This window comes from Pyrus communis, chromosome 13 (genome assembly GCF_963583255.1).
Source record: "Pyrus communis chromosome 13, drPyrComm1.1, whole genome shotgun sequence".
In the NCBI taxonomy this organism is placed as follows: Eukaryota; Viridiplantae; Streptophyta; class Magnoliopsida; order Rosales; family Rosaceae; genus Pyrus; species Pyrus communis.
The window spans coordinates 15675316-15701247 of NC_084815.1; the positions used below are offsets into that span (position 1 = coordinate 15675316).

Sequence of the window (25932 nt, forward strand, 5' to 3'; positions counted from 1 at the left end):
ACCAGCATGCAGGTTTGGGCTCGGGTTGAACTAGAGCTGCAGGCCTGTGTAGTAGAGTCTAGGGCGAAGCCTGGTTGGCTCCGAGAGAAGCAGCAAGTCCAGAAGGGCTGCATGCAAGGTCCAAGGCGTTGGAACGATGTCATCCCAAGGTCTGTCACCACGCAGTTGGGTTTCAGGCCAACACGATGGTCATAACGGTGGTGCCACGGAGGTGCTGCGGCAGTGCCACGATGGTGCCGCATAAAATTCCTAATTTTTTTTTTTCAATTCTAAGGTTAAAAACCCTAATTGCTTCTAAATTAATTTCAATTCTTTGACTCACAATTCCACATAGCATAAATGCGTAATGCATGAACAATTATATAGATTGACAAAATATATGAACATATATGCGATATATATAATTGGAAGGAAAATATAAATATAGGGGGTTCATGCATCATGGGGAATGTTTTCATGCTTCAAGGTTTTTTCAACTATCTTAATTTATTTTAGAAGAACCTGATTAGCACAAAACAATTGAAAGCCTTTGAATTTGTAGAAGATAGCCTCCTCCTACGATCCTTCAGTTTCTTAGCTTCTGGCAAAAGTGTGCTGATAACGTGTTGTAGGCCTATTTGACTAAACTGTATAAGGACAGATAAGGAGAGGGACTGGCAACAATAAAGAGAGAAGAGAGATTTAATTCTAAGGTGTATCACCTTCCCCCCCCCCCCCCCCCTCGAAGCCTTTATTTATAGTAGTACGATAGGTAGAATCATTTCCCTAATAAGATTACATCTCTAATAGGAATTAAACTACTAAAGGGGATATACAAGATACTCCTAGATATACTAGGACTTATACAATCACATTCCTAATCCAATAGGACTACAACATATATATAATTATTATAGTATTTTAGGGGTATAAAATTATTAAATTAGTATTTTGTTTATCGTGTATCCGGTTACTCACATGTATACCCGGACCAACCGGTTATCTTAACATGTGCTTATCGGGTTACCCGATAACTACCTGATTCATTATCGTATCGACCCGATAACCTATTAATTTCATGTCGTGTCGTGTCGTGTCAGGTTAACGGGTCGTGTCAGAAATTGCCAAGCCTAATTCCTAGTAACAAGGAAAGTCTTCAATCCCTCGTAACATAGTTTCACGTCACCTAACAGTGTTATAATTTGAAACGTTTATTTTTTTTATCATCACCTAAAAATTATCATCTCTAGAAAAATGCATTCAATTTGAAAATTGTCTAATCTCAAAGAAATTGACGATTCATTATGAGAATGCTACTTATTGTCATAATTGTCAATTTGTTTGATACATATATGCATGAATATATATATATATATATATATATATATATGTCTTCCAATCACATGAATTTTAGTAGAGATGCTTTTTAAATGTCAGTATAAATAATGGATGATTCTGATTATCACATTTGAAAGGGTTAAATAACGTACGTTAGGTGAGAATGAGGACTTTTCTCTTTACTATTAACAGATTAAGTACTATTCCTTAATGAATGACATGTGCCGTGGTAATGTATTGTATTGATAGAATGATAGACGTTGTGGGGAGCTGTGAAAAAAAAAAAAAAAAGAAAAGATGACTTTATCCTTGAACGCTCCACATGCGAAAGACAAAAAATAAGATTAATTACGTAAAACTATTTTAACTATGGGTCGAAGCATAATCTCATACTTCATGTTTTAAACATTGCAATGTTATACTTCAACTTATAAAGTGTTAATTTTGGGACAGTCTTACACATCCGTTAAGTTTTCCATTAGAACTTCTATTAACTGATGACGTGGCGCCCACATAGACAATTAATGGCTGTCATGTGTCAATATAGGCCCACTTTAATATTAAAAAAAAAACAGCTGTTTCCTTCCTCATCCCCTGCACCCTCTCCTCCCTCCTTTCTCTCTTCTGCACTTGCACCACCCTCCCTTTTCTCCTCTGCAACCCGTACCCACCCTCCCCGCACACCCAACTCAACAAAATCCCACCAAAGGAATTCCAATTCAACAAGAATTTGGTATTTTCAAGTATAGATTTTCTAACCCAGAAGAAAAACCCAAAAAATGCAAACTCGAAGTAGGTGGAGGAGACCCAAATCCTCCCAATTTTCCAAAAAACTATAAATAAAGTTAAAAGAAAGAAAAAATTCAGATCAACTAATATTGGGTTTCTTTTGTGAACCCAGAAAAATTAGGGTCTCTTTCGAGATGAAAGAAAACGGAAATAGAAAAGGAAAATCAAAAGGAAAAAGGAAGAAGAAGCGAAGAAGAAGAGACGAGAGGGTAAAGAAAAGGCCAGCGCCGCTGCATCACTAGCAGATTTTAAAGCTGTTTCAGCAGTTGGTGCTAAGTCTACAAACTACATATGTCCTCCTTCACACCACAGCATGCGATTGGCACCACAGGAGGGACGTACATCAACAGCCGCAGAGGGATGTACATCGAAGGCCTTGGTGTAATCAGTGGCAATGAGGGAAGGTTAAGAGGCGATGATAGCCACCAAGGAAGCCTCCACGGCAGCAACACGGGACTCCAAGGCAGAGTCGCAAGTAGCAGCGAATTGGCGGGTGTGCACAAAAGGGAATCCAGGAATCCATATAGGTGATATCATTGTTAGAACCCAAATCTCAAACCCTAACTCAACCTTAATTAATGCACATAGAAGAAAGGGAAGAAGGAAGATTGAATAAGCAGAGCTCTAATATTTTTTATGTATTGATTTCTTGGTGTAAATTCTGATCTGGTAAGAGGGCTTGGTAGGTGCAGAGGAGAGAAGGGAGGGAGAAGAACGAACGAAGCGAGGGAGAAAAGGGTACACGGATGAGGGAGGAGACAGCTGTTTGTTTGTTTTTTTTTTTTTTTTTAATTTTTTTAATTATTTTTTTTAATATTAAAGTGGGCCTATATTGACACGTGGCGCCCAATAATTGTTCACGTGGGCGCCACATCATCAATTAACAGAAGTTCTAACGAAAAACTTAACGGATATATGAGACTGTCCCAAAATTAACACTTTAGGTATGACTCTAGGACGAAAAAAACTTCATGTACTAAATGTTGAAAACCACAAAACTTGAGGGTAGTAAACAGAGATTAACCCAGAAAAATAAAACTTAGGAGATAGTGCATTACCAAAATAGAAGAAACTTGTTGGTTGTTGTTGGGTGTTTACAGTTAAGTACAATGTTGATGGATCAGTGGATAAGTACAAAGTAAGGTTAGTTGCTACAGGGTACACAAATGTATGGTGTAGATTATCAAGAAACCTTTTCTCTAGTAGAGAAGATGAATACGGTACGTGTTTTGATTTCCTTAGCTGTAAATATGGATCGGCCTCTTAAGCAGTTTTCATGTGAAGAATACGTCCCTTCACAGGAACTTGGAAGAGGAAGTGTATATGGTCTTTCCACCAGGCTATGGTGCAAGTAGTAATACAAGAGTGTGTAGATTGCGTAAGTCTCTTTTTGGACTTAAGCAATCACTTCATGCTTGGTTTGACAGGTTTACTCAAGTAATAAAGAAATAGGTATCCACAAAGTAATTCAAACCACATTTTGTTTATGAAGCGTAAGCTTAGCTAATTGACTACTTTAATTATTTATGTGGATGATATGATTATTACAAGGGATGATTCAGAAGAAATCCATAAGTTATAATTAAATCTTGCATCTGAATTTAAGATAAAATATTTGGGAGCGTTAAAGTACTTCTTTGGGGTTGAGGTCAATCGTTCATCTAAAGGTGTTTTCTTATTGCAACGGAAGTATGTGTTGGATTTGTTGAAAGAAACTGGTATGTTAAGGTGTAAACATGTGGATACTTCTGTGGTAGAAAAACATCACTTGCGTATTTATCCATACCAGATCCTTGTTGATAGGGGTAGATACCAATGACTTGTGGGAAGATTAATTTATTATCTTATACTCATCCTGATATTACATATGTTGTGAGTGTTGTAAGTTAGTTTACGCACTCACCTAGTGAATATCATATGGTTGTGGCAATACAAATCTTGGCATAACTGAAGTCTACACCTGGTAAGGGAATACTTTATGAAAATCATGGACATCTAAAGTTTGAGGGGTTAGTGCAGATTGGGCTAGCAATGTTACTGATAGACATTTTACTTCTTGGTATTTTACATGGAGGTAATTTGGTTATATAACGTAGTAAGAAGCAGAAAGTGGTGTCGAGGTCGCCTGCTAAAGCTTAGTGTAGAGGTATGGCACACAAAAATGTAAACTTCTTTGGTTACATAAACTTTTGAGATGTCGTGGCTTTGAACCAAAGGAGGCTATGAAGTTATATCATGACAATAAATTTGCAAGGGAGATAAAAGATAATCTGATACAACATGATTGAACAAAGCATGTGAAGGTTGATTGACACTTTGTCAAAGAAAATCTTGAAATGAAGATTGTCTATACGGTTTGTGAATTCAGAGGAGCAGTTGGCTGATGTTCTTACCCATCGAGTATCTAGCAAAGCTTTTTAGGACCTAATTATCAAGTTGGGCATGTATGATATCTATGCACCAACTTGAGGGGGATTGTTGATTTGAGTCTTAATTGCAAATATTCTAGGAATCCTATTTTAGGTAAGATTAGGTTTTATAATTGGTTGTAGTCTCTTGTATTTAGTTTTCGTATCGTTATAATTATATTCCTTGTAGTAAGGCATATGTGCCTATATACTGTAAACCCTAAAAGATAGCTAAATTAACGAAATATTTTGGATGTATTTCTCGAAATGCTACATACCAGGTGAGGTTCTTTTAAACCGGACATCCAAGGAATATTGGTTAGGCTGATTCATTACAATCTGAGATTAAAAGCAAAGAAACCCTCCCAACAACCAATCAAAACAAACAGAAAATCATCCATTTGAAACATAGAAATATATGTTTGATGAGGCTGATTCATTTTCAGCAGTTCTTATTATTTTTCATCCATGACTGAAAATGTTGGTGGGGCTAAATTTAATTTGAGTGTTTTGTATGTTAATGGGCTGATTCATAATTCATCTGAAAATTATGGTGGGGAATGGAGAAACATATTACAGGCCAAAAAGGGACAAGGAGAGAAGTGAACAAGAGAAAATGTTGCGGTTTTGATCCCCGATTTTTCTATTTCATTTTAATCACACGACATTTAATAAAGTTAAAATATCAAATGCAAAGGTCAGCGCACAATTTAGTAGCGTTTCACAGCCTAAAATGGGGAACATGATTAGTGCAGGCATTAACAAAAGCATGTCTCACAATACTTATATTTACAGAATGACGAGATTGCACGACACTTCATCTAGAAAGTTGTAGTCACTGGTGATTATTATATGAGTAAGGCTTCGTTTTTGCTGATACTTATCATTCATACTCGCCATATTTTATGTGTGGTTTCAATAATGCAGCTAATTATTAAATGAAGTTTCGTTTGTGTCGGTGTCCTTTGTTTGGCTATTTGTTTTTATTTTTTGTTATATTTTTTTTAGATGAAATCGGACCAATGATACTCAAAGTGATAAAGTTTTCCAAAGATAGACTATTGGTATAAAGAATTTGAGGGCGTAATTAGATTAATAGTCTCCTCAATAATAGGGTAATCAAATGATAAAAAATTAGAATTTAAACCATTATGGTGAAGTTTATCAAGTAGGCACAAAATTGAAAGTTTAGTCAATTTTCACTAATTGTTAACACGTGAGTATCACATATGAGGCTAAAAAGATAAAGTTTGCCTCACATGCTATCATGTGATTCATACTCGCCATATTTTATGTGTGGTTTCAATAATGCAGCTAATTATTAAATGAAGTTTCGTTTGTGTCAGTGTCCTTTGTTTGGCTATTTGTTTTTAATTTTTGCTATATTTTTTTTAGATGAAATCGGACCAATGATACTCAAAAGTGATAAAGTGTTCCAAAGATAGACTATTGGTATAAAGAATTTGAGGGCGTAATTAGATTAATAGTCTCCTCGATAATAGGGTAATCAGAAGATAAAAAATTAGAATTTAAACCACTATGGTGAAGTTTATCAGGTAGGCACAAAATTGAAAGTTCAGTCAATTTTCACTAATTGTTAACACGTGAGCATCGCATATGAGGCTAAAAAGATAAAGTTTGCCTCACATGCTAACAATTAATGGAAAATTTTGTTTTAGCCACACATGTATGGCTCACGTACTAATAATTAGCGGAGAGTTTACGGAACTTTTAATTATGGATCTAAATTAATTTTGGCATACTTCACCACAGGGGTTTGAATCCTACTTCTTTTACCACATGGGCCATCTTCCGACTGCTCTATCACCACGAGGACTAATAAACCAATTAGACCAAATTAGTTCTGAAATTCTTATGATGAAGATGGTTTACAAATTCAAAAATGCTACTTTTACCAAATATTTGTATCATCTCTCTAATAGAAATTAGACCTACATATCCTGGTGAGCCCCTCCTCCATTAAAGAAATGATACAGCTGAGAGTAAAAATATGTGGTAAGTGTAGCATTACTCTAACAAATTTAATCCAAAAATGACATTTTATATTCGGAAGATAGGCTATGAGTAGGTTTCAATAATGCAGAAAATTATAAACATGCTCGACTTTTTTCTCTCATACACAGTTCTTCATCTCAGACTATTAAATTGAATAAATCAAAGTAAAATACAGACATGATTCAACAAAGAAAAAAGTATTTTGTTGTTATTATTTTCTTTTCAATTAATCATCTGTTTTAGTTACTTTAACCGATTATAAATACAAACCATTGTGCACGGTACCAACACAACTCAACCCATATCCCCTTAACAAATGCACAAGATGAGATTCCTACTAGCAGCTGCATGCCTTGTTCTCGCAAGTTGCCTCAACGTCCGAGTTATAGAGGGCCGTCCGGGAGACATCGAATTCTCTACTCAGGATGCCACCGACGACTCATACCAGAACTTTATTAGTGCACTGCGCGGCCTACTGACGAGTGGAACGACCACGGTAAATGATATATCAGTGCTGAATTCGAAAACATTCATTTTGGTTGATCTTTCAAACCGTATTGGAAGCACCATCATCCTAGCAATAGACAAGGAGAATACCAATGTGGTGGCTTATGTTGCGGGCGACAAATCCTACTTTCTCAAAGACGCTCCGGTTGCAGCTCTCAACACTTTATTCCCTCCCACAACGAGCTTTTATCTTCCATTTACTTCTAGCTATACTGACCTCGAGAAAGCTGGTCGTAAATCCAGGTGGGAAATCCCTCTAGGACTCACTCCCCTGGACAATGCCATCACCGCGTTGTGGGAGGGAGGTGATTCCAAAGCCGCGCAGTCCCTTCTGGTGGCCACACAGATGGTTTTAGAAGCAGCGAAGTCCATAATAGTTGAGCAACGTGTCCGGGATAGCATACAAGACAAAGGTGACTTCTTGCCGGACGCTGGAATCCTAGCCAACAGGGAATTCTAGACAGCAGTGGCTGTCCTTTGGGTGGATACCATGCATGCTCCTATATCTAAGTATGTATATCTATGTTATTAGGTACTTTGTCCTCAACGTAACCACACATAAGGTACTTCTATAGCATGTTTGGATAACATGCTTTTGTACAAAGAACCAAAATAAGTGTGCAATTATGTAACAACTATGCTTATTCCAAGAATCAAGAGGACAAGGGACTTGATTTTGCTTTCAGATTTTAGTTCTGAATACGGTGTATGATCTTTTAATTACTTATCTCATCACGTGAAGGAGAGCACAAATTTATGGGTTTGAGACGGGAGCCATATATACTTAGGATTCGGATCCTCTGCTTGATTTGTGTAATGGTTGGATCTACTCTTATTAGACAGCAACTAGTGTGTCAAGAGCACGAATTCATGAAATTCATAAGAGTTCAGAGAAAAAAGAGAAGAAATTTGCCGCACGAAATCGTGTTTGGTAGACGAGAGAGTGCTGAGAATGAGATCCTGCTTTGGAATAATAAATGACATTGCATATACTTATAAGTAATTAGGCTACTCCTCAAATAGCCAATTGATTTTATGGTGATTCGTGAAACCTCAATTTTCTTTATTATCATAGCAGATTGTCGCATGTGTGAAGTTCAATGACCACACGTGCTCAAAGTTACCGGATTTGTGTATCCCACATGTTAGGCTTGATGATTTTCCACAAGTGAGGGGACGTGCCGAGAATGAATCTCACATTAGGGAAATAATGGACGTTACATGTGCTTATAGTAATTGGATCACTCCTCATATAACCAATTGATTTTACGATGAAACCTCAAACTTTCAAAAGAAAATCAAAGTTGCTATACAAAGGCTCGCGGTACATTATAATCTATATAATAGAAAGTGACAGCCCCAATGGGGTCACACATGCCGACAAAAATTTGGGGTCATGCCATTCAACAAAAAATATTAGGACAGAATTGCCCCTCAACCAAAAAAATCCAAAAGCATCCCAATATAACATATCAAATAATGTAGTGGTAATTTGGTCATCTTAAAATATAATATAAATATGGATAAATTACATTTTCATACCTCAGGTTTGGAACCTATTTCAATTCCTTACAACATCTTCAAAACATTTCACTTTCATACCTTAAATACTATTTTATTTCAAAATAATACCTCCGTTACATTTTCCATCCATTGATCCGTTAAGTGCTGACGTGGCTGCCACATATATGCCACGTGGCACAACCCCCAACCCAACTTGCAGATAAATTTTTAGGAGTGCCAGGTACACCAAAATTTTGGTGTACCCTCACTCATTAGAATTTGATTTTATTTATTTATTGAAAAATAAGTGAGGGTAGGATCCACCATTATGAGTGAGGGTACACCAAAATTGTTTGGTGTACCCGGCACTCCTAAAAATTTCTCCAACTTGCAACCCAGAAGAAGAAAAGGATAGGAAGAAAAGGAGAGGGGAAAGAAAAAAAAAAAAAACCATCTTTCATCTTCCTCCCCCTCCCATCTTCCTCGGGTCGGGGATCTCTCATCTTCCCTGCTTATTTCGCCCTGTGTTTTATGTCTTCTCCAATCTTCCTCAGTTTTCTTTTCCGTTAAACCGAATAAAAGTCTCCAATCCCAAACCCTACCAAATCCCTTTAACTCCCTCCACACTCCCCCCTCCCCAAACGACGCCGTCTTTCCTTATCCCATTACAGTGGGACCCATGAATCCCTCCACTCTCACTTCCCAGCGCTCCGCTCGCCGTTCCTCAACCCCATCTCTCTCCCCGCTGCAACCTCCGTACAATCCCGAAGACGCTGTTTCAGGGTCTCATTTCCCAGGAACTCTGCCGCCCCCTCGGAACAATCAGCAGACGCCGCCTCACGATTTCTTCGACGGAAAAAGATAGCTCACCGGCGTACAGCCCGTTGTCGAGAAGCTGTCGCCGCCTCTCCGGATAGTGACCTCGGCAATTGTGTTCCCCGGAGCTGTGGCTGCTGGGTACGGGTTGGGTCTCCAGTTGGGGAAATCCCAAAACGCAGCGTATGTGGTGCAGCGGTGCTCAAAGCCGCCGGTGGGGCAGTAGTCTACGCTTTAAACTCTTGCACTCCCGAGGTCACCGTCGTCGACTTGCACATTTACGTTGCTGGGTTGGATGACCCAAAGTTGTTAAGAAGGAGGACATCGAAGGCATTGGGGGAAAGTGAGAATCAATTAGTGAAATTTTCCGCAGCGGAGGTGGAGGATGGGTGTGAAGGTGGAGGTGGAGGATGATGAGGCTCTGACACCGCGCCGGAGGGGGGGAGGGTTGGGGTTTGACAAGATCTGGAGAGAAGGGTGTGCGAGATCTGGGTTTTCTTTTTTCTTTTTTTTTTTTCCAGTTGAAGGTGTGTGCGAGATCTGGGTTTTCTTTTTTCTTTTTTTTTTTTTCCAGTTGAAGGTTTACGTATGGGGGTGTTTCGGCAGGGGGGAGGGGGTGGGGCGATGGGATCTAGTTTTCTAACTTCTTCTCTTTTCTTTCTTTTTTTTTTTTTTTTTTTTTTCTGGGTTGTAGGGAAGAAGATAAAGATGGGGAGATGGGTTTGGGGGTTGCGGGGGGAAGGGATGAGGATGAGGATGAGGGGATAAGGTTTCAGTTTTTTTTTTTTTGTTTTTTTAATATATAGAAGATTTAGGTTTATTAAAAAAAATTAAAAATTTTTTTTTTTTTTTGCCACGTGGTAGACATTTGGCAGCCACGTCAGCACTTAACGGATCAATGGATGGAAAATGTAACGGATATATTATTTTGAAATAAAATAGTACTTAAGGTATGAAAGTGAAATGTTTTGAAGATGTTGTAAGGAATTGAAATAGGCCTCAAACCTGAGGTATGAAAATGTAATTTACCCTATAAATATAAGTAGGAAGAGAGAAGAATAAAAAAGATGAAAGGATAAGGGAAAGTTGATGGTGCCCAAGTGAAGGGGAAGAAAAATATAATAAAAAATAAGGAAAACGATGAACATTGTGTTCAAAACACCTTAAGAGGTGCATAGTGCTGATGATAAATTAGTAAAGTTTTTTTAAAAAAAAAATAAAATAAAATAGTACTTTACAATAAGTTAGCAATAATTTAATTCAATCAATTGTTTATTAAATATTATTTTCTTTATAAAAAAATGTCTTTTGCACGCAGATAATAATATGATTAAATTAATTGTCAAATGATTTTTTTTTTTTAACAAACAATATTATCTACACAGAGGAGGAGGTGGTGGGCTTAGCCTCACAATGGGCTAGCAATAATGTGATTCAATCAATTGTTTATTAAATATTATTTTCTCTATTCTTAATGTAAATTTTATTGAAACCGATTTTATTATGTGAATTCAACTGCTTTAATTGGTTTATAAGAGGTTTCTTCTAGCATAATCTAAAATTATTCATTTACTTCAAATAATTAACTTTCCTTTTGTCAATTTACGCATATAAATACATTTAAAACGTGTAAGTCGCATGAGCGCGTGTGTGAAGGCTAGTTACCTATAAGCACATAGGTCTCTTTCCTCAACTTTCAATTGATTTTGTATTATGAGACATTCTATTACAATCACATTTAAATGGGGGGCAACAAAAGAAGCGCCTGCTCCATACAATTACATTGAAATCGTGTGTTCGACATGCAGACCGATCGACCAGATTGTAACATGGGGTTTCGACTTTAAAGGTTCTTCAGCACTAAAGCAAAGTGGATGAGAGGCAGCAGGGATCTCACAAAGAGGCTCGCACTTAAACACATGTTTGGAATAGGTCCTTAAAGCAGTTCCGCTGTTGTTAGGCTCCCTGGACAATAGGCAACTCAAACCCTTTAAATGAACAACAACTGTCTGCAGTGAATAATAACTGTCCAAGTGCATCTTCACCTCTAAACTGAATAGCCCAAGCAAATGAAACCAACTGTAGCCTGCCAAATGAATCAGCCATTACTACGCAATGCTTCTCTTGATCATCGGTCACTCAAACTACATCCATAAACTTCAATGACCCAATAGACAGGTTTGCATGAAAAGGCTTTTGGACAATGGTAAGAGGATGGGAGTCGGATCACATTCGAAACGCTGTCGTTTGCGAGTGGTGGCTCGTGGCTGAGTAGGCCGAGCAGGGAGAGTTCTCAGAAGAGTGCGACTCACTCTGGTCATCGATGAGCTTCTCTCAGACTCCAGACCCTCACGTAGAAGAAAACGGCATGTTTATTTATCATTTTAGAGAATTTATTTGGAAGATTGGGTGAAAATCGAGATGAATTTACAAATCTCAATTGATGAACGGATTAAAATTAAAGTACAAAAGACATCGATCAAATGCTGACATATTGCTCACTCCAACATTGACGACATATTTGATCGAATGCTAAAAATGATCGTTTCCGCAATTGAGGTGGTAAGTTCATCATGTCATCCCATCTCAAAGCTGAGTGAAAGCCACCAAGTAAAAGAATAATCAACCTTAAATTTTTGTAACTACTGAAACATGAATTAGAATTTGGGTGCAAAAGAGGACGACAAAGTTCAGCTCGAGTAAAAAAATTCCTATGCGGCTACGATCATTCGTGTCAATTGCAGCACTTGCCGACGACCGCCAAAAGAGCGGGCATGCGCAACTGAACTTGGCACTCCTCAGTTTTGGAAAAGTTCAATGACTATTACAATCATAACCAATCAGGATTCTTACTCAGCAAATCACAACTCAGAACGTTTACATATAAATTATCATGGAAAATTATAACTACTGCAGTCAGAAGCTGCATGCTTAAATTTACAAGCCGACCCCCCCAATTGTCCAATTCTTCTTTTTCCGGTCGAAGTTTGCCCAATTCAGCGGACCTGAATATCACCTAATTGACCGGAACATAGTCCTAAATTAACTTTACCGGTTGACCACTGAACACAAAATTGACCTACTACCTTATATACAGCAGCCTACAAGAACTCCCTGGCAGAGCACATATGCCTTCGACTCAAAGATCGATTTACTGAGGATGACTATTTTTTGTTTGAGGAACCTGAGTGCTCACGTTGGCAATCAATGACTGTTGAGCGGCAACAAGATGTGGTGGAGCAGACAGATTTGACGGGGGTCTTGAAGCAGCAGGAGTTGGTTGGGTTGGCTGAATGATGAACTGGTTGAGAGCAGCAGAGTAAGCCCGACCTGACAGGCTTCCACGCATCCGACCTGTTGGTCGCCAGTTCTCTCCGGATGACAAGTCTGGTGATCCATCTGCCCCTGATACTGCTTGCATGGTTTCTACTACGTTTCTGCTCTGCTCCAGTGCAGCTGTCCTGAAACCTTCAGCATTTGCTGGCAAAATTGCCCTGTTTCTTGGAGATTGATTTTGAACTGGCGTCGATGGAGACTGCCTGGCCATCATAGCAACTCGCTGCTGCTGACCAATCACAAACCTTTGTTGGTTGTCTAAAGAACTAGACGTTTGACCAGTCTCAACTCGTACACTTCCTTGCTGAATATGGGCCCGCGAGAGATGTGAAGATGATCGATTGGCGCTTGAAAGCTGACCTACAGTCTGGGGACTCCGTGGATTAAAAGCTTGCTGCAGATGTGCATTTTGGAACTCCATAAGCCCAAGAGATGTTCGGTTAGCACTCTGCAGTTGACTCGGAGCTGGAAGGCCAACAACCTGTTGGGCAGATTGGCCATGACGATCCCAGTTCTGCAAGATTAATGAAATGCAACTCATTAGCATGACAAAATGGACACCAAGAAAATTTCATTTAGATTGGAATTCCGTAAATTAGCAATGAAAAAGTCTCTACAATGCTTTGGCCAACAACCAATCAAACTGAAAAGTGCTGATTAAAAGTGAAGAATTTGAGGAACCAATCAAACTGAAAATTGTTGATTAAAAATGAAGAATTTGAGGAGCCAATCAAACTGAAAAGTGTTGATTAAAAATCAAGAATTTGAGGCCCAGGGTTCCCAACTTGTATTTATAATGGTCACCACCAGCAAACAAAATGAACTTCAAGAAAAGAAGGGAGCATTAACCTGTGTTGTTTGTGAGGGCGGTTGCATTGACGATGGAGCAATATTTGACACTTGAGGCGGATTCATTCGGGGCCTAGAAAAGTGTTGCTGTCTTTCCACATCACTACATACTGCAGGGACACCATTTGCTGTGGGTGTGATAGACTGGCCAACCTGAGAACTAAGAGAGGCACTAGGGGGAGTATTGAAACTAGTTCTAGATCTTTGCTGCAATCCTGACGTCTGGGCAGGAAGGGCCTGAACTGCTGTTGGTGTCCTAGGTAATACTGTGTTAGCAAGTCTCCCATACTCATTGCTAACAGTAGCATTTGAACTTGCAAACTGCGGCTGTTGTAACTGCAAATTATTGGAAGAATATTGAGTATGCATTGCAGATGCCACAAGATCAGTGTTCACACGACTCTCAGTTCCTCGATCAAGCGCAGGAGAAACGGCATCAGTCAACACAGGCAGGTGTAAATAATTTGCAGGACCAGAGTGAGAGATACCACCATCCATCTGGGTGTCTGACCTTATACCAGAAGTCAACGAGCCATTAGGTAAGAAAATGCCCGACCAAAAGTCGTCCTCTAGATGAGCAGGAACAGTTTGATTAACCCTGTTTGTGTTGCAAAGAGGTTTTACGTCTTCGGTTTCGCAAGCACTCAAAGTGTCCATCTCAGTATCATCCTCAGTAAGATCCAAAACAATAGGAAGTGCAGATGAGACACGGGTAGATTCTTCCTGTTCAGAAATTTCATTTTGAAAGGCCTTATCATGTGCTTGACCTAGATCATCATCATTCTCCAGTCCAGCTTTCCATGATCCATCCATAGAGATTATTACTTCAGCAACATTCTCTCCTACCTCTCTCAGGACCTAGGGGAGAAAAGCAACTGATTTTATAATATTGGGTAAAAAATAACACAAACAGACAGGAAGAATGCAAATAAATAGCCACTTGCCTTAACCATATTTTGATCAACGCGGAGGTCCAAATAGCAGACATACTGATTACAGTGGGGGCAGCGCCACGAAGGTCGTCTTAAATTTATATTGACGTAATTACTGAAGTCGAAACACTATAGCTCATATAAGCGACAGAAAATTATATTAGAAGACAGTATTGACTATATTTACAAGAAAATATATTACCATGTACAACTACAATCACAGAATAACTTCAAATTTCACCAATTACCCAAAGCTCGAAACCGAAAAAATCAACGCAGGACATAAAGAACAACAAATCCAATTCCAAATTCTCAACTTCCCCTCCAAACCTCAACAACTAACAAGAGAACATTTTGGTGGGACAAAGCAAAAACTTTCATCCAGCCTTTTCTATCCTCCTTACAACCCCTATAGCACAAACAAAGAAAATTTTACTTTTTGTCTTCTTTCTGCTCCCAAAGAATGCAAAAAAAAATCATAAAATATTTTTAAGATACTAAATCTGAACCCGAACTCATAAGAAATATCTCCAACGTATAAATTGGAAACCATGTGACCTCGAAGCAGCACATTAAATCACTTGCACATATAATGGAGGTGGAAAGCATCAATGTAATTAGAATACACCTCTAGTACATAATTTAAAAAACAAAAAACTCTGGGGTCCAGTAGAATCAATCATGCAAGCAAGATGCATACAAATCGAGGAACAATGTTACAAGTCTCAAAAGCTTGTTACATAATGATTACAAAGGAAGTTGCAAACAAAAATTTAAAACCAAAGGCATCAATAGGAGAAAAGGATGCATGGAGCACTCACCTGAAGATGTTTGCACAAATGACCTTTGACAGGAGTTTTTATACGTGTATAACTGTTTTACAGATAAAAAGTAAAATGTAATAATCAGCATCATAGCAATGAAGTTTAATCATGGAAGGATTACCAAGCTACACATTTTTCATCTATTTTAACGTAGAGAAATAGACAACAAAAAAGTAGATAAGATACGAAACACACTTCAAACCTAACAAATTTATTCACTGAAACCAGGACACATGAACAAAATGCTATTTTGATTGTTGAACTCAACACTTGACAATATAGAAGCAGCCGGCGTAACTGATGAAAAACACACGCAAAAAAAAAAAAAAAAAATGATGTTCCAATATTTCAGCGAAAAACATAAATGTTTCTTCAATGAGAGATTCAGAAGTTCAGAATATATGGGATGAGAAGGATCACATTAATAGGCATCAACATTTAACCTATGATATCTTCATATGAAGCAACTCAACCTCTCCCGATCAGAATCGATTGAAAATTAGCAGATATCCCATAAAGTTTCTAGCATTAACATTTCTACTTTAAGTAAATCCTGATAATACGTTTCAAATCAAATGTCCCAGGAATACATATCTCTGACGTAAAAGGTTATAAATAAACGAATAAAATTCAAAAACAAATGTAGTAAGAAAATTATAGCAACATTAAAGCTACAAGCAATAAATATCAAGGCATACCTTATGGGACAATTGAGAGAAATTCTTGATGGCCCCTCAATTAAATCAGGATCTAATGATTAAAAGAAGACAATTAAACAAACTACACCATTGTAAAAAGCCTAATGCTTTGCAAATTCCTGATACTACAAGATAAAATAAAGTGTCTTTTGACGTTTCCTATGGAGAATACCTGAATCTGACGGAGACACAGTGAACTGCGAATAATCTTTCAGTACTGGAGTGTCAGGTGATGGTGTGATACTCATAAAGGCAACCACTATGGTATAATGACCTAAAAATAGTTCAATGTGTCAGAGCTGGATGAATATAGTACGAGAAAACTACAATAATTAGAACGTAACTCACCATTGAATTGGCCCACAGCTTGCAGAAGATTTGATCCAAACTTGAGCATTCCAGTCACAACTGAAGGCAACTGGGGTCCAGTATCCTGTTAAAGAAAATGAAAGGCACAGGGTGTTACAAAATGAATACTATGTTACAATCCAAATTCTGTCAAATTTAGTTATCCAGTAAGCGGAACCACACATACCATTGTAACATTGATCCTTTTATCTACTCCCTTTCCATTTAGCAGAAAGCTACAGAATTGAAAAAAAAAATGTTGTTAGAATAAATAGGAAACACCTCTAACTAAACTAAAAGGTTGAGAGGAAAATCAGCCGTACTTCACTTGTGGTGGACTTATAATACATGCAGATGTCTCTATATTATCTGTTTGTGCTACAAGTAATCGCTTGAGGCAAACAGAAAGGGTGAGGTCCAGAATAAGTTCTACAAATCATAATTCCAATTTCATGTATAAAAGGAAAACAGTATAACGTAAACAATTAGAACAAAGAGAGATACCACCACGAGTTTATAACCGAATAATAAAGTTATGATGACACAAATTATATGTATAGTTATTCTCTAATAAGATAAATATAGACATACTTCTTTGTTGTTAGATAGACATGGACAGCTAGGATGCACAGAGGATAAGAACTCAGCCATCCATATCAAATCTAACAACTGCTAAAGACCTAAATGAAGGACTTGCACCCTAAATGTTAGATTAGATATGGAAGATTAAGATGCATCTCACTCATGTTGGGTTTTGTCTAGCCCATGATAAGTTGTCCTAAGTCTATAAGGAATTATAGTCTTAGAGGATTAAATTGTTTTCCCAATTGGAGTTGTTTTCCCAATTGGAGTTAGTTTCTCAATTAAAGAAGGATTCCTAACTAGATTCCAATTAGGATTAGTAATCCTTATTGAAGAAGACCTTTATTATGTCTATATAAAGGAGCTATTGTACTAGTTTTGAGGAGGGAGCAAAACAATAAATTGTATACCACTCTAGGGATTAGAGTGAGAGAATATTGTAAAGTGTGTGCGAGAGAAAAGAAAAGAGATAGGGTATTTCTTGTTCTTGTTCTTTTAGGTTTTTCGTCAAGTCCTAGTTCTAGAGATTTGGCAAGATTATTGGTTGTACTCATTATTGATATAGTGAAAGATTGTTGTTGATGTCCCGTGGACGTAAGCACATACTGCCGAACCACGTAAATTCTTGGTGTTATTTATCTTGGTTATTTGTTTTTCGATTTCCGGAGTTTGTTCTTGTTTTTCCCATTCTTAAAACGTGATATTCTCAACAAGTGGTATCAGAGCCTGGTTTGGCTGATATCCGTTTAGAATGGAGGGTGCAATTATGATGAAACTCACTCGTTCCAACTGGGTTACGTGGAAATCAAGAATGGAGGACATGCTTTATTGTAAAGATCTCCATGAGCCAATTGAAGGTATTAATAGCAAGCCAGAAAATATGTCTGCTGCCAATTGGACCAAGATGAATCGTAAAACTATTGGTACGATTAGACAATGGGTGGATGAGAGCATCTATCACCATGTGTCTAAAGAAACTGATGCGCAAGCTCTTTGGAAGAAGTTAGAATCCCTCTTCGAGAAGAAGACCGCTGCCAAGAAAGCATTCCTTATCAAAGAGCTTGTCAACATGAAGTATGCGGAAGACGTTAGTGTAACCGAGCACTTGAACAACTTTCAGAACATGATCAATCAGGTAGCCACTATAGGTTTGAATATTGAAGAAGAGCTGCTAGCACTTTTATTGCTAGGATCCTTGCCAGATAGTTGGGAAACTTTCATCGTAACTATAAGCAATTCGGCTTCTAATGGCGTATTGTCTATGGATGCTGTTAAGGATAGCATGTTTAATGAAGAAACAAGGAGAAAAGCTTCAGGTGCAGGCGCTGGAGCTGGACAACTCTTTGTCATAGAGAAAAGAGGCAACAATTCTGGTGAGACAAGATTCAATGGCAACTGCCACTATTGTGGGAAAAAGGGTCACATGAAGAAGCATTGTCGTAAATGGAAAAAGGAACAAAAGGATGGGAACAATACTGCAGGTGTTGTGACTTACGATGAAGAGCTTCTTTAATGTAGATGATTGATGGTTTTCTGGCAAAGAAGTCTATAATTGCCTTTGCCAATGACGATGGGTATTGCGATCAGGGGGAGCCTGGTTAAGAGAAGTCTAATCAAGAGGATCTTGGTTAATGAGTAGTTCGATCAAGGGGAGCTTGATTATGGGTAGTTCGATCAGGGGGAGTCTGGTCATGAAAAGTTCGATCAATGGGAGTTTGGTCAAGAGGAGCAATCCTATTTCGGTATACCTTCCTCATGGTCTGGAGGGGGAGATTGTTGGGTTTTGTCTAGCCCATGATAAGTTGTCCTAAGTCTATAAGGAATTATAGTCTTAGAGGATTAAATTGTTTTCCCAATTGGAGTTGTTTTCCCAATTGGAGTTAGTTTCTCAATTAAAGAAGGATTCCTAACTAGATTCCAATTAGGATTAGTAATCCTTATTGAAGAAGACCTTTATTATGTCTATATAAAGGAGCTATTGTACTAGTTTTGAGGAGGGAGCAAAACAATAAATTGTATACCACTCTAGGGATTAGAGTGAGAGAATATTGTAAAGTGTGTGCGAGAGAAAAGAAAAGAGATAGGGTATTTCTTGTTCTTGTTCTTTTAGGTTTTTCGTCAAGTCCTAGTTCTAGAGATTTGGCAAGATTATTGGTTGTACTCATTATTGATATAGTGAAAGATTGTTGTTGATGTCCCGTGGACGTAAGCACATACTGCCGAACCACGTAAATTCTTGGTGTTATTTATCTTGGTTATTTGTTTTTCGATTTCCGGAGTTTGTTCTTGTTTTTCCCATTCTTAAAACGTGATATTCTCAACAACTCACTACTATTTGAAATGAACAATAAGCATCTAGAAGGAGACATAAGCCTTCCACTGGACCAGATATGACCATTCGGTCAGCCTTCATGACTGATGTGTTTGCTTGTGTTAGGATTTTGGCTCGTCAAAGTTAGTGTCCTATTTTGTTTAGGATTGTATGCACCGATTCTTCTCCAAAAAGGACTAGGAAAGAATCAAAGTTTCCTTGTACAATTAGATTAGGAATCCAAGAAGTCTAATTTGGAAATGGAAAAAAGTGTACTTTCCTATTCCATATAAAATAGGAAACTTAATCAGAAAATAGGCATGTAAACCACACCCTATACTTATAAACAGGGTGTGGCAAGGCTAGGGAATGTGTGAGAACAGCCAGAGACAGCTAAGAGGGATAAAGGGTGAATAGTTCTAGGATTTTACAAAAGTACTATAACTCTATTATTAATCAAAGAAGTCGTGGTTTTCTACCCAGGGAAATCACAAGTGGATGTAGGCAAAAGTTCTGACAAACCAGCATAAATCTTGTGTGTTTCTAGTTATTCTCTAATTTGCTAAGTTTAGTCTATTGCCGGATACATCAAAGAGCAAGATCCAGAGGGAGTCAACATTATAATAACTTGTGTATGATGTATGACATTCATGCATACATGTTTAAATAAACTAAAAGACTCAAGAACTTACAACCACTCCAACATTCAAACAAAAATGCATCTAACTTTATAAGATGCTTACAATTTTTTCTTGAGGGGAATAATGTGTACTCTTCGAAATATGGAAATCAAGCACATGCGCCCCATATCCAGACTACAACATGATAAGACATACGTCAAAACGAACCCAAAAAAAGGGATAGGAAAAAAAGTTGAAAAAGGGAATGAAGAGCCACCTTGACTTCTAGAGAGGCAAGTATCTGGCCCATCTTCATCATTGGATAAAACCTACACCACACACAAAAGGAGATCTTTCTAAATCATTTGCAACCTCAGCAAAGGACACCCGTTGATACTTGATACCAAAAGCATGATTATTAGGATGAGCAAAGAAAGAATATTTTGAACCTTAGAAGCTAAAGAAGTCATTGTAATAAAAAATTTCTACCCATTTCTAGTTAAACTCTAAATTCTAAATTCTAATATGAACATGGTGCAGGATCATTAGGCTAACATGATATCCTTTAAAAGGAAACATCAAATGAAATCTATATTATACGCGTGTATACACATGTATGTTGTAACAAAATGTACAAAATTAAAGCACGATACAAGTTCCCACCTTTCCATAATTGTGTCTATAACAGAAAGAGAACAGCTAGCTCCAGTTTTAACATCCCCCAAGCTGCAGAAGCTACTCCCTATCTATAATTGCACAAGAAGATCATCAGCAACATCAACCTAAGACAGATTTGAGCAATAATAAACAAATTAACAGCATACCTCGTTAGCTAGAAAAAAGAGCTCTTCAGTCTCCTTATCCGAAAACCATCCGGTCCTACAAGCATTCTGCCAAGTAAAATACAAAGTCAGCTCAACACTCATGATTACGTTCAAAGTTGGATACAAAACAAAAACCAAACAAAGCATCAAGCAAAAAGGGGATAACAAAAACATGAACATGGGCAAGCAGGATATGCTACTTGGATAAATGGTTAGCATCCATTTTCGCATTTATTACATAAAATGAACCACATTCGGGTTTATACCTTAACAGAAATCATCAGCACCATGATAGCAGCTTCCAAAACCTTATCACTCTTGCGTTGGCATATCTACACAAAACAAGAGTTAAAGTACAAATCTTTCCCTCAAAATAAAGGGGAAAACAAACTGAAACCGGGAATTCACGAACTAGAAGAAGAAAACTTCAGTACCTGCTTCAACAACCCAGGTAAATCTTGAGCAATCGCCGGAACCTCATTGTTTGCAACGGCATAGTCAATGCCTCTGCATTTTGCCAAAGCAATTTCATAAAAAGGAAGGAAAATTGAGGAATTCAATCACTATGTTTGAACGAAGAAAATAAACTTGAAATTTGGATAAAAGTCACAATTTATAAATTCACATGCATCAATTCCTTTGTTTGTATTCATAAACATAAACATACAAATTTAGAATTTCTGCGTGAAAAAAAAACTTGGAATTTGGAACCTCCAATTTTCATGTTTAAATTCCACGTAAATATGTGTTATTTCCTAATTTTTATAATTGAGAGTATTAAAATAACAAATTACTTATTCAATTCCACTGTTTTTTTAGATTAACAAAACAAAAAATTTTACAAATTCTAGAAAATAAAATCTCGTCATTTCAAATACCATCATTTTAAAATACTTAGTAATCTTAAATTTCTTCGTTGAAAGCATAAGGGATTTAAGAAAAATGGGGGAAGGGTTTTTACCTGGAAAGGGAAAGGCAGAGATTGAAGAACTCCATGGCCTCGCCGCGATAGCCAGATTTGACGTGAGCTGCCAAGCGCTCAGCGACGGCGGCAACTCGGTAGGAGTTAACGAGGGAAGCGGAGAGTTGCTGCTGCCCAACGCCTTTCAGACTGACAAAGTTGCCGACCGCCTGCGGTGTTAGCGTTGTTCCACTCATTAGCTCGCACAGACACGCCCACCACACCCACACCTACACGCGCCCCTCTCTCTCTCTCTCTTCCTTTCTCTCTCTCTCTCTCTCTCTCTCTCTATAGGCGTTTCAAATGTTACAAAAATTGCAGGAGAAATTAGACAAAGGGTTCTGGAAAGCTACGCGGGACCCATGACACAGTACTCGTAATTTCCAACTGTGCAGGCATTTTACAACAAAAAATAAATAAATAAAGTCTAGGTAATTTTTATTTTTTTATTTTTGGTAAACTAAGGGGGTAGATCATCCCACAAACTAGCGAAGAGTTATTACAAATAATTCAAGTGCTAGGACCCCATTATATCATTAAATAATCGAGCTTCAATCCTCAAAATAATAGTGTTAAGATTCATATTATAGCTTCAATTGGTAATGCTCTCAGCCATCATATTCTTCTCCTGATAGATATGCACTAACTCACATTCTGTTATACGTGTTATAAGTTGTCTATACTGATAAATGATGTTGACATGAGAATAAAAGCTGGTATCAATCATATTATTGATTAACCACAAGAGCCGAATTCATCTCCACATATAATCTTGAAATATTCTTGTCAATTCTAAGTTTCAATCCAAAATATAGCCCCCAAATTTCAGCATCAACCACCTGACCTTTGCCCGAGTTGACAGAGAATCCATTAAGCCGCCAATGTTGACTCTAAGAACTCCTCTTGCACCAATATTTCCAGTAGCATTGATCCGAGAACAGTCCACATTAAGCTTCACCTTCTTTCAGGTACGTATTTTTTTCTTTAACGAAGACAATGTATTAAGAAACTCAATCCAAGCTCCAACACATCTTGCGCCTATGGACGGAGCCAATGAAGGTTCACTGGAGGCAGATGCCCCCATTCAAGTAATTTGTTTGTTTAGTTGCAAACTACAATTATATAATATATACGGGTTATCTTTGAAGAAAATATATGTATCTAATATCTAACATACATTCATTCTACTTATACATCATATCAAATATTATATGAGTGATAGTACTCTTGTTCTATCATTCAAACCGAAAAAACCTTCTCCCGTCTATCATGTACTTACATTTTTCTCATCACTTTGTCACTTTCTACTACTATATTAAAATTTTTGTGACATTGGAATTATAATACATCGTCATTTGAAACAATCTTTAATATCATATTGCGTATAACCATACTATAATAAGGTTTTTTTAGTTGTTTTCGGTTGCCCCAACTAGAAAAAAATTCTGGCTCCGTCCCTGCTTCTGCGAGGAGATCCTGAACAAGAGCAAGTGTTTCCTTAATTCAAACCATGTCGTTTCCAATTGACAAAGCAAACTTAGTCAACCTATGGACAACCCCATCGCAACTCCAAGGACATACAAGAATAATTTAGACAGGAATGACTGTATCACATCCTCCGCAATCAAACCCATGACCGTGAAGTCCTTTCTAGCTCCATCGCCATTGATCTTTACCCATCATTCCCTAGAAGCAGTCCACCGGAGCTACATCTACTGTCTGGACGCTGTCGGCCTGAAATTGGTCGACTAGAAATCTTGAAACCAAGCAATGGCTCGCTGAACAACTTCCACAGGGTACCCTTCCACACTCTTGAGTTTCTTGCTTGCCAAACAGCCAATCGAATCATACAAAATAAATCAAAGTCAAAAGCATGTTGTTCCACCAGAGTTAGTAACCATTCCTTCGTAGGGATACTGTGATTGATCACCGAACGCAAGCCAAAATGTAATGGGCCATTCCCAATTTTACGATTTTTATAAGGGTTAATTACACTAACATCCTCTGAGGTTTATCATGTTTTCACAAAACCCCCACACATTTGAAACATAACACTAACATCCCTTGAGGTTCTAATTCACTTTCACATAACCCCTTTAGGGCTAACATCACCTTAAAATAATTTGTTAAAGATAATTTTGCCCTAATTATTAATTACTTTATGAAAAATCCTTTATAAATAAATAGAATAAAAATTAAAATTAAAATCTTACATTAAACAATAAAAGGAAATAAAAGAAAATTGAAGAAATCATGTTACCTTCTTCCTCTACGCTGTTAATTCGTATCTCAATCCTTTTTTTCTTAATTGGAAAAACCCTAGCAGAACAAATCTTTCTCCTGTTAAATCCTTTGGGAGTTTCAGAGTATGAATGTGGTCGGGTAATTTCTTCCAAGAAGCCAAATCAGGTACTCTTCTCCATGTTTAAAATCAAGGTTTTCTTCCATATCGTTTTCTTGTCGAAATTGGTTTCAGTTTGGGTAAACAAGGAATGAAGGAGGTTGACGAAGAGATTGAGGTGCCGATTTGAGGACAAGAACAAAAAGAAAAAAAAAATTAAAAGAAAGATCCAAAGATGCATAGGTGGCTTTCTATTTTCATTTTTTTTTTAATTGTTAATGTATGTTTTTGAAGTCCAACAAAAAAAAAATCTATTTTCTTTATATTGGTTATTATTATATGTATTTTTAAAAAGCCTTTCTTATTTTTAAAAGTAATTAATAATGGGGCAAATTTGTCTTTAAGAAATTATTTTAAAGTGATGTCAGCCCTGAAGGGGTTTGTGAAAGTGAATTAGAACCTCAAGGGGTGTTAGTGTTATGTTTCAAACATGAGGGGGCTTTTTGAAAACACGATAAACCTCAGGGGATGTTAGTGTAATTAATCCATTTTTATAATTTGAAAGCGTGAATTTACAAAAATGCCCTTCGAGGCGAAATCATTGACTTTTGTTGACTCTCGTATTGTGAGACGTATAACCCAATCTGTTAGCGTATCCTTGTAGTTCTTGCCACTACGAACGCGTGGACACAAGAGAAATTAATTTTGAAGCTAGAACGAAGATTTTACGAAATTCGAAACATCAGGGCATTTTGGTAATTCTCTAATTTGAAAGATATTTTTCCCCTTTTTTTTTTCTTTCCCTTGTTTGGTGAGCCAGTGGGGCCTACCCTTGCCTTGTTGTCTCCTAGCTCTCTCTCTTTTTCCCTTTTCTTCTCTTTCTCGTAACCCTTTCACTCTCTTTTCTCTCATCTCCCTATCTCTCTATGAACCACCCTCCCCGAGGGCACAACACAAACAAACAAAGAACAACAACAACAATAGTGCCACCTCCATCACCATGAATCTAGAAACAATGGAGAACACCCCCCCCCCCAAAACAAACCCCTTCCTCCACCACTGCACAGTGTTCTTCAACATACAACCCTTTCTTTGGTGAGTTCTCGCCGTTTTCGATGAAGGTAAGTCCCTAGAACCTTGTGGATCGTGCTCTAGTATTATATTAGGGTAGTTTTAGGCATTAATCATGTGTGGATGCAAGGGAAAACTCGAAGGAATGTACTGTACACTTTATGGAAAAACCTAAACTATGGCCGTTTGGCCACTTTCTAATCACTTTTTCGGCAAACTCTGACCTCCGTTAATCTCAAAAGGGTATGAATCTCTTTTCCACATTTCTAGCTTTACATAGGATCTTAAATCACTTGATTTGGAGTTGTATCGAGCTCGGAATGAGCTCTGGAAATTGGAAGAAAATCTGGAGATTTTCCAGAAATTGGGGAAGGCGAGTACAACGTACTTGCGGGTGCATAGGGTTGCGTGTGGTGCTGCAGTGCCTAGCACGTGGAGCACACGCGCTTCCACTAGAGGTACTATGCTTCGCCACCATCCACGACGGTAATCACGGTGGCACCGGCAACTTTTCGACGACCCAAATTAGTGTGTGGCAATGCGTGCTGTAGCGCATGGCCTTTTGACAGCATTCTCGTAGTGGCGCTTGCAGCGGCGTGTGGGGGAGCCCGAGATCCCTCCTTAGGTTTTTCGACGTCTCGAATCTGAATTTGACGTCCGTTTTCCCAAATTCAATCGTCTTAGTAAGGTTTTACTAATTAGTCCTTTTATGTGCTTAGGTGCAGCTGTTGGTGGCGATTCCGTCTTTTCTTGCCCAAACGACTCTTTGGCGACAGAGTATCAGTGAGTGGTCCCCTTTTTAAATTGCATGATTTTGATTAAATGCTAGGCTTGCATTCATGAAAAGTATGATTTCATGATTTTACATTTCATGATTTA

The 25932-nt window shown here is 37.9% G+C and overlaps 1 protein-coding gene across 1 annotated transcript; it reads right to left on the reverse strand.

Annotated features, from left to right (window-relative positions):
• Window positions 1–12180: 12180 nt before the first annotated feature.
• LOC137712569 (E4 SUMO-protein ligase PIAL2-like) lies at window positions 12181–21917 on the reverse strand. The gene is made up of 16 exons (XM_068451660.1): window positions 21642–21917; window positions 21115–21187; window positions 20947–21012; window positions 20681–20746; window positions 20520–20602; window positions 20134–20185; window positions 19980–20051; window positions 16667–16734; window positions 16531–16579; window positions 16344–16428; window positions 16168–16269; window positions 15996–16047; window positions 15295–15346; window positions 14486–14602; window positions 13542–14399; window positions 12181–13206 (listed from the first exon to the last, which is right to left on the reverse strand). The coding sequence occupies exons 1-16, from the start codon at window positions 21836–21838 to the stop codon at window positions 12508–12510; spliced, it is 2691 nt and encodes an 896-aa protein (XP_068307761.1). The 5' UTR covers window positions 21839–21917; the 3' UTR covers window positions 12181–12507.
• Between the last annotated feature and the right edge of the window lie 4015 nt (window positions 21918–25932).